We start from the raw sequence: 10456 nt of genomic DNA, 5'->3' as shown, positions 1-10456 counted from the left end.
CTCTGTGTGCTGGCATCGAGACAATGGCCACGAGAAAGGCTGCAACAGCAGCAGTGGTCGAGATCAAGAAATATGCTGAATAAGGTGGCAAAGTATAGTGAAAAAGGCTACTGCGCTTGGTAAGAGCCTGTTGGCACGACCCCCGAAAACAACACCGAAGACTGCTGCAGACAAGAAGCCCTAGCTAAACCTGTGGGTGAGTGGTATGGCCAACGTCATGTCAGCAGCGGCACTGTTCAACGAGCACAGCAAGGAGGTGCGTCACCACTAGCAAGATACGCGGCTTCCTGACAATGAGCACCAAAGGGAAAGTGGACAAGCACATACACAGCTTGCTTGGCACCAAACTGAATGAAATGATGCTTTTGGTCAAGCATACGAAGAATATCAGAGGCCAGAACCAGAGCTGCCCCAGAGACAGCACTGTGGACGCTGACAAGGACAAGACTAGCAGCTGACTAGGCGGCCAAAACAAATCTGACAGAAGCAATCAGGATGGCATTATTCACGAACATCCCTGTACTGGTGAGCCTGAAAATGGCAGTAAAACACACACAACAGCAGCAATCTTTATGCAGGAAATCTGCATTTATCACCAAGATGCCTAGATTGCACCAGTGGCCTATTCAAGTGCGCGTGGTCTACTCGTGTGCTATAAAAGCAAGAACCAGATACTGATCCACGGTCGGGAGCGGACTGGTCAAAAGAGTGGCTGAGGGACTGTTGCGGCGACTGTCTAAGTACAAGGAGGGGAGTGCTCCCCAGCGAGGCAAGAGGTGGTGACCGGGGTGAGCTTGAATTTGCTGTAAAATACACTCATACCTCATTATAACAAAGTTACATCTTATACAAAAATAAGTTCATTTTGTCCAAAAATTCATTATAAAGGTATACTTCTAATATTATATCGATTGCAAGACCATTTTTTGTTTACTTTGTTACAACCAATATTTCGTTATATCAGGGTTCGTTATATCGAGGTGTCAGATAGTGAAATTTTAATACCAATAAACAATGCGAGTTCTCTCCGCAAGCTATGACGTTCCTTCAGTGCAGACGGCTCCAAGAACACCACAAGCTTTGTCAAGATGACAAAGAACCTGTACATGTCTGACGCTTGAACATGCTAAGGCCTGAACACAGTTTTTCAAATTACTATTGGGTTTCCCTGTCATCAAGTACATTCTTCCCATGCTCGAGTGGAGGAGAGGGTATCCATCTAGGAACAGTCAGGCGAGCATACATCAAATAGCAGATGTGCCTCCTGTGCTTCCCACAAGCCTGGGTCAATAGGATGCTTTCCATTGAGTTAAAGAATCGAACAAAACATGGGCCATCGATTGCTCCTAGCCTCAGGAAATGTGTCGTCTGCTTCTTGACAACAAATAGTATCTGTGCAGTTACCCTGATTCACTGCCCCAAAGTAGCAGTGAAAGTTCCAACCATGTGCAAACTTACATTTCCCAGACCAGATATCTCAGCTTCCAGACGACTAACAAGGCAGGCAGTAATCAAAATGAAGGAGAAAGGAAGGAAACAGTTTATAGGGTTCATTATAATGGAATATATGTGTTGTTATTGAAGTTAAAGGGGGTTGTCCAATTGAATGAAAAGCTATCCACATTGTGTACAAGACGCAGCTTAATGAGGGTTACATTCAAGGGGAAATGCTTTTTGGCTACGACTATGAATTTTTCCTAGTAGTGGACATCATCTGCTCCGAAGTTGCGCTTTTTGGAGAGTCAGCACACAACGCTTCGTAATATTGTGTAAAATAAGGCTCATAAAATCTTGTGGTTATTTCGTACTTTGACGCCTTTGTTATTTGTTTTTTAATTGTAGTTCACGCAAATTTTATTACTCAAAACCAAGGATGTTCAGTTTGTTTATTGCATAGTTTCACCAGACTAGAAGTTGTGAAGCACAGGGCAGGTCTCTCAATCTTTTTTCTATTTGCCTCTTGATGCTATCAAGTTCATCAATCTTTCGCATGCTGTCAGACTGGGCTAAGCTAGTGATGTTTTTTTTTTAGCACTTTGCTGAGGAATACCACTAAATGTAAAGCCAGAAAAAGGCATTTCAAACACTAATAGTAGACTCTTTTTCTTTCCGGAAAGCTCAAGATGCTGTAGCTTCATTGTGGCCGTCAGCTTATGGCCATCCGAAGCAAAAGCAAGCATTCATGCCTCAATCTCGCCCGTTTGAGACCAACGGTCCCTGATTTCTATATTGTGTTGTAACAGAACACAATGAGCTATGAAGATTTCCCAGTGTCCCGCTCAACTGCCGTGAATTGTTAGCCATGTAAACGGACCCTGTGGAAATTACTAATATTCAAGGGTTTTCAAGGACTAAAATAAAATTCCAGAACTTTCAGGGCCTTGAAAACAAAATTTTCAATTTCAAAGGTTTTCAAGGATTTCAAGAACCTGTGCGCACTTTTACCTCTTGCAAGGATCAGTCGGATAATCAAATCCGACATTCCTCAAGTTGATTGACAGCCTGCTGACATGACTCCTCTTTTTGTTCCTGTGTGCACTGCACTTTAGCATAATGTGCACACTCGCTCAAAGTACCATTTCATGTCATACAGGAAGCTCACTTGTTTGCGTGTTTCAGTCGCAGTCTGACTGTCATGAGAAGTTATTACCAGACAAGCATGCAGTCTGCTTTGGGTTCATGTGCTTTTTTTGCTCCCTGTCATGTCTATTTGAAATGAGGGACCTCTGGTTTTTATTTGCAATATGATAGTAAGCTTTAAAGGGCCCCAAAACCCCAGCTTGACGATGCCCCAGCTTGCCGTCAACTGTGTTGTGTGTGTCAATTGTGTTGTGCGGTCGAAATTTAGTTGAGGTGAGGAAGTTCTGTTCGAGTTTACAACGAACACGTAGCCGTGAGAATTTTTCGAAGCAGTGCCATAATAGCGGAGTTACACGCGTTAGATGATCGAGACGCGATTATTGCTTCTTTTCCTCTTTCCTACGCTACCCTCTTCCAAAAACGCTTGGCCCCTCCTCGCTGAGTCCGCTGAGAGCCCCTCCTCATCTCGCGTGGCATACGTCACCGCTGACGCATTGTTCGAGACAGCGTCTACTTCCGGTTACCGCGATCCACCACTCCAACGCCCCAGCTTGCCGTCAACTGTGTTGTGTGTGTCATCTGTGTGCACTGATCACTGACTAACCGCTGTTGCTGTCGTGCCGGCCCATGCCCCTACGCTAGCGACTTGGCGGTTGCGTTACGGGCCGCAGATGTCAATTCGCAAGCGGCAACATGACCAAGAACAGCAAGGTGCACGCGAACAGCTGTTTGCAGGGTGACCGGAAGTCATTGGTTGTCGTTCGGCCAATCGCAAGCATCGAAAGTGGTGATGTCACCGAGTTTCACTGGTGATGTCACACATGTGTGGCGGGAGTAGTGGGGACCGTAAAGGAGAAACTATTGTTTTTTTGAAATTGTGGTGCGCCCACTACCTGTAGCGCTGCGGCGTGTGGGATCGTTGAACACGAGGGTGTTCCGCACATGATGTCCTTGTTTACTTGAAATGTTTGGGAAAATATCGAAGGGGGTTCAGGGGCCCTTTAAAGTTTAATAGGCATGACAAAAGTGCTTGCAGTACCGTGAAAGATCAGTCATTAAGCCCTCATTCATTCTGAAATTATGATACATGTTCATCTTGGCTGAACATACATGTTTTCTGATCACAAAAAGCATACTATGTATTGTTTAATGAACTACCATTAATGAAGTCATATTTGGCCACAACCTGGTCAATTTGTTCAATTCTCAGAGCGCACCAAACGCTACAAAGGAGCGAAAATGGCGTTCACAGTTAGCTTTCAGAAAGGCATGAGCACAATCCACCACTGTGTTGTTGTAACCAGGGCTTCAGCCACTTGTGCATGCGAACTAGGTGGCCAATGACCTGGTCAATGGGAACTCGTGTCAAAGCTGAGAAAAGAAGAAGTTTTCTTTTTTCACCTGCCTTCAGAACTCCGTAGTCGACATCTGCGATTGCGCATTAGCAAGCCAGGTTTCATCCCCATCTGATGAGGCACTCATTTTTACTTGGAGAGAGTGAACCCAGCATGATAGAAATAATTCAAGTCGATGTGCTTCAGCCACAGTCCACTAACTGGCATAAGGCTTTGCTACAACAACATCGATGACCGGTTGCGAGCCATTTTTTTCAAAGGAAAGAAATATCGTGCTGTACACACTGTAAATTTCAAGCAAGTGTTCCCCCCCCCCTTTTGTTGATGAAAGATAATTCGATTAGTTTTGGAGGGGAGCCCTTGCTCAGTCACGAACCGAAAATAAAGAGGCCAAAAGGAGAGCCTCTTAGAAAGATGTGCTTTTAATGAAATGCCATATTAGGCACTCATGCATTTACTGAACCAGGGTGAATTCTTAAGTGAAATTTCATGTATTATGACAAAGGAAGAAAGACATTGTTTACATATTCCAGAATTTTGTGACAACAATGCATCCCTGAGCCTAGAGCGCAAGAGCAATACACTAGACCAGTGGTTCTCAGCCATGGATGTGTCGGGGACCCCTTGGGGACTGGTGGAAGTGATGGGGACCCCTTGCAGCGAAGGGGAGGGGGTACGTAGGTGAATTACCATGACTGGAGCGTGAAACAGGTGTCTTTTATTGCTATGAAAAACATTAAACAAAAGGGCCTCATTTTGGACAGTTCATTTATGCATGCCACCAAAAAAAAAAAGCGGGTGAGGGTTTCGCGGATCATAAAAATGGTTTCGCGGACCCCTAGGAGGTACGCAGTCCCCCATTTGAGAACCACTGCACTAGACTGTAAGAGCAACAAAAAAATATTGCGAATATTTAAAGAATCTTTTACCTAGAAACCACTGCTGCCAAATTCTGTGGCAGAAAACAAGTTAGAGTACATGCAGGATGGCACGGGATGTGGGCTTTGGCGGGGGGGGGGGGGGGGGGCTGTAAATGGGGCTCCCTCAACCTACACTCGCATTCCCCATCTCCTTCAGTTGCAGTGCAACACGGGTTTGAGATTTCCAAGTGAAAATCCTGCGAACACTCATGGAATAGTGGCGGCAGGGGGGTGTGCGAGCTTGATCATTGGCCCATATTTCAAGTCTCTTGAAAAGGGGAAAGGGGCACTAGTTCAGGCGGAGGGGTTCACAGCACGTTTTGGGTCTTCAGAAAGGGCCTTCAGCAGCGATCACATTGTGAATGAAACTATTGATGACACAAATTGCAGCTTTTACACTGCTCGATCACAAAATAGGTACTGGATTTACGTAATCATCAGGAAAATGAAAGTGCACTGACATAATAGACCTTATTTAATTTGACTTTGGGTAAATTAGGACGTTTTTCTCAGTCCCACGATATTTGAATTAATGAGTTTTTACTCCAGCAGAATTTTACACTAACTCTCTTCATTCTTTTATTCTGATTTTTATTTCTTAAAAGTATATACTCAGAGCTCAATTAAAGAAATTCAATATTTGAACAGTCGTACTCATCAGTCACGGGGTCCCCTTTAATTCAGCTGCATGTTCTTGTAAGAATATATAAAGCTAAGTTTGAACCAAGGCACACCACTCATACATTCAACCACTTGCTACACATTTATTTTCTTCCAACAGTATAAGCCAACTTATTCCAGTCAGAAAACTAAAAAAAGTTCCGCTTGGTTACTGATTAACTCAGGGGAGAGAAAGGCACCAACTGCAGTAGTGTGACGGTTACACTGCCCGGCTGCTGAGCCAAAAGTCGCGGGTTCGATTCTGACCACAGCGGTCACATTTCAACAGAGGTGAAGTTTTAGAAGTCTGTGTAGTGTGGATTCATTTTTTAGTTCCTTTGAACATAACAAACAAACAACAAAGCAACTGCACCCACGGGCAAGTGCAGTCCACAAAATGTCTTTTTGAAACAACATTTGCTCAAGTACCCAATATAATCTACTTGATCTCATCAAAGAATATAATGTACGTACATGTAACAATGACTTGTGATAAAAAGCCACAGTTAGCATGTCCAGAGCAACAGAATAAATCAATGACGCATCTAACAAGCAACTCAGAAGGAAATGTCGTTAAAGGGACATTAAAGAGGAACAGTGACTTGCTTCAGATGAATAAACTACCCTTAAAGAACTTTAATGCCAAACGCTTCACTGTCATAAGCTCATTATTAGCGGAGAAAATCAAGGTTAGAGTTTCATTTTAAAATTTTTCATCACGATCTCCATGCATGATGTAACAAATATCAAGATTTATTTCTCATTTTATAACAACACTCACCCGATGAAATTTTTTGAAATTTCATATGCTAAGTTTGTTGCACCCACAGATGACAATGTATCTCATTTCTATTGATAGAAGCTAAGTAAGACCCGGCAGATGCGATCAAAATTTATGATGTCATGGTGTCCGATGTGGCGTCCTCACTTGCATTTTCTTTTCACGCGTTTCCGCAGGTCACGGGATCAAATCCAGGCTGTAGCAGCTGCATTTCCGATGGAGGCGTAAATGTTGTAGGCCTGTGTACTCAGACTTGGGCGCACGTTAAAGAACCCCAGCTGGTCGAAATTCCTGGAGCCGTTCACTACGACGTCTCTCATAATCATATGGTGGTTTTGGGACGTTAAACCCCACAAATCAATCAATTTCATGCGTTTCCTCGCTTACGAAGCGCCGTCCCACAGTAAGAGTGGTGTTTTTTTTATTAGAAAATTGCACTTTACTAATACACGAAAAATCTTTTAGCTCTTTAGTGTCCCCTTGAAGGGCCAATAAAAGATCGCGGAATCGAATCGCGGCCATAGCATCCGTTTTTTCGATGTAGGCGAAAGTCCTTGAGGCCCGTGTACTCTGATTTAGGTGCACGTTAAAGAATCCCAGGTGGTCCGAATTTTCAGAGCCCTCCACTATGGCATCTCTCATAAACATATGGTGGTTTTGGGACATTTAACCCCACATATCAAGGGCCAGTTAACAGGCTCAGACTTTTTTTTACAACCCCCAAAGAAGCTAGTTAAATTGTACAGTACACAGCGGCGATCTGCCGAATATTACAGCACTGCACGCTGCGCAGACCCTCTATTTCGAAAAAAAAAAAAAAATCCAGCGCCTGTTTTTCTTGCCTGACCAATCTCCCTCGTATACACAGTCTAACAAAAGACTGCCTATGGGCACTGTTAGGCACCACTCAGCTTGTCGACTGGTTCTTTTCTCTGGGAAACGGCACCTTGGCCTTGCGGCGATGCAGTTTCGGTCGCGCAGTCCACATTTTCATTTTTCTGTGCTGTCTTCTGCCACTTCGTAGAGCCGGGGACTTCGGGAGAAGCGGTATTGCCAGAATAACAGCCTTCGAGATAATAGGGCGTCTCACTACTATATACTGTAATGAGGAAAATGCTTCTCACTCCGTGTTTCCTGCCTGCACCGCAATTAAATGTGCTCATGAGGGGGAAGCTCCCCTCGGTCGTTGGTTCTCTACTGAAGACGTATCATGGACATTGTGCCACATTGCTGAAGTGGGTGGAGTCCCATCTAGGCCACTACTTTGCGGAAAAGGGTAACGAGTGGCTGCATCAAAATTTGAAACCAGCTGAAACGAATGTTCTAACCCTTGTAACTTCCTTATTATAGCGCGCATTCACAAAAATCTTGCAGGATCATGGTCACGTAGAAAAAGCATGCATAAGTCTTTTCATTATTATTTTGAAACTCAGGGGTTGTTTGCTGGCCCTTTAAAGATATGACAAGAGTGAAATCTCTTCATCTAACAAGATTATTTAGGATGGCCAATGCACTTCTGTTTTAGTTTTTCGATCTAAAAGGTTTCTACGATTTCTCTTGACATTTGATTTCAATGTTTGAACAAAATGTTAGTGCTGCTAGGCTGTTGTTTGCACCATCATTCCTGACAATGCATGCCCGATTGAACTCCTACAAAAACACGAGACTAAGAGAACTCCTGGCACTGCATGTTAAATATGGTCGACATTTTCAGTACCCTCCACTACAATGTTCCTCATAATCATTTTCCGACATCATACCCTAGATATTATTAACTCATGAAAGAGCAGCAGCTCACAATTGATTTGATGTAATGAGAAAATTCCAGTATTCCAAACACTTCACAGAAGAGAAAAAAAAATGAATGCCTTTTTTTCATTATTTGTCGAAGAATAAAAGCTGCACATCACAGTGCGGATATGACCAAGCCCCCATGCAGTTCAAGCTAAAAATGTGAACCCTCTTTAGCCCTAAACATAAGAGCTACACTTGATTGGTAAACATAGTAAGCTCAGAACACCATCCAGGCTATACAAGACTATACAAGTTTTCACCCAAATATCATGCAACAAAATAAACAAGATGCTCACAGGTTCTGGTGGTTGGCCCCAGCCCTCCTCGGGCTCATCGATTTCAGGTGATATTGGCAGGTACAGCAGTGCGCGTGGGTCTTCGCCTTCCTCATCGCTAATGGGTGATAACAGAAGATTCAATTAGCAGCAGGCATGTTGCACAAATTAAGCAACTAATTAAAATTAGCATTACTTGGATCCTTTGAGATATAAATCATTAGGGTTGTATATTGCAGAAACAAAAAAAGGCATGTAATTGGTTGCTTTTGCGTTACATTGCTTGAAAACTTTATTGGCGTTAGCACGATAACACAAGTTCGCTCATACCAAAGCAAACTACTGTGCCTTGTATGTTAGAGAGAAGGCGGTAAGGTTACGCCAAGGCTGGGAGTACAGCTGTGTGCGGCACGCCGGTGTTTTTACCTTCAATGGCAGTGTGTCAACGGCGCGGAATCCATCGGATTGGCGGCAGCGTAGCACAGGGAGGGGGTGGTTGGATCAAGATTCAAGAGTTGGTGGGGATAGCAATTTGTCCCTTTTGAACAAAAATCTGTTTTTCCGAAAGGGCAAAGGAGTTGAAGTGACAGCAGCACGTCTTAATGTTATTTATTTACAAATACTGCTGTTTCATTTGCCGAGACATAGGAGGTGTAAATACAAATGTTCAGCACCTTGAGTAAGTAAAACCTTTATTGACATTGTTCGGAGGTACTTAGAGGGGTGGGGCTACAAGCAGCCCAGCCTAGGTGACGGCCTCGAGTCCTTGGACACGGGCGGCTTCCTGGGCATGCCGGACGGCCCACAGTTGATCGGCGAGGTCGCGACTGAGCAGGGCTACCTCCCACCGTGCCTCGCGGTGTGAGACTGCCATGTCTACCCGGTTCATAAGGGACTGCTGCACGCTCCCGGTGCACTCCCACAGCATGTGCTGCAGCATCGCTTTAGCTCCACACGCTTAACAGTTGCCGGATGTATAAATGTCTGGGTAACAGAGGCGCAGGATCACTGGGTTCGGGTACGTGTGTGTCTGTAACAGTCTCCAAGTGACCTCCTGTTTCTTGTTTAGTTTTTCGTGTGGTGGTGGATATTTGCATCTGTTCAGTCTGTAGTGCTGGGTGATGTGTCTGAAAGTTGTCATGCGATCCCCCCACTTACACTCCCGCACTGTTCTCGATATTTGCGAGACAACGGGGCTGACCGGAGGCACCACAGCTCAGCGTGCAAGGCCTCGCGCCGCGGCATGGGCAGTCGCATTGCCCGCGAGTGGAGGATCTGTGTGGGCGGGGTTCCATATAAGGAAACTGTCGATTTTGTTGAAAAAAATAAATTTTAACAAAATACAAGTTCAGGTAATTCTTTTTTCCAATTGCTCATAACGGAGTATTCCCCGATACCTATCAATGTCATTACAAAAATGCACATTCTGCAAAAAAAGCAAACAACAAACAAAAGAAAATGAAAACAATAATTAATCTAACAGGCACAATAATTAGAGGATGAAATCACAAGGTACGGTGTGCAGAAGATGCAACGACGAATACTGGTGCTAGAACACTTGAACCAGTGTGACCTATCTTTTTATGCACGAGGGTGACACTATTGCAAGAGCACCAATGTTCAAGACGTGCTGCAGCGATAAAACATGCTCATGCAAAGTAGGCGAGAAACACTGGTCATAGCGAGGAAATATAAGCAGAATTGTTTTTTTAAGCAGATTCTAACAATGTTATGTCATGTTTGTGGTTAGGCGGCCAAACAAGCAACGCATATTCGAGTCTCACGAAGCCTCATGCGCTGTCAGCCAGCATTCATTTGTCAAGTTGCTTAACGTGCATCGCAGACACCAAAGTCTTTGGAGAGCTTGTTGCAGATCCTTTCGACATACGTGTGCCATTTTCATTTTAAATTTTCTGTGGGAGTTACACCAATGTATTTACACTACATAACACATACTATACTTATACCGCCATTAGTACATGTAACATGAAATGGCTGTTTCTTATTTGAAAAGGTCATGAGTACAGTCTTTTTGAAGATTGCCATGTTTCACTCCCGTTACAAAATGACAAAGAAAAAAAAACACAATTC

The 10456-nt window shown here is 44.0% G+C and overlaps 1 protein-coding gene across 1 annotated transcript in view; it reads right to left on the bottom strand.

Annotated features, from left to right (window-relative positions):
• The window catches only part of LOC142814156 (retinoblastoma-binding protein 5 homolog), an 86494-nt gene that overhangs the window by 31999 nt on the left and 44039 nt on the right, over positions 1 to 10456 (bottom strand). Inside the window, exon 12 of the mRNA XM_075892128.1 lies at positions 8387 to 8483. Coding sequence (XP_075748243.1) covers positions 8387 to 8483 — 97 coding nt within the window. The remainder of the gene's footprint in view (positions 1 to 8386; positions 8484 to 10456) is intronic.

This window comes from Rhipicephalus microplus, chromosome 4, assembly GCF_043290135.1.
Source record: "Rhipicephalus microplus isolate Deutch F79 chromosome 4, USDA_Rmic, whole genome shotgun sequence".
NCBI lineage: Eukaryota > Metazoa > Arthropoda > Arachnida > Ixodida > Ixodidae > Rhipicephalus > Rhipicephalus microplus.
Note: the sequence above shows the minus strand (reverse complement) of the source record. Positions and strands in the feature narration are given on the sequence as shown.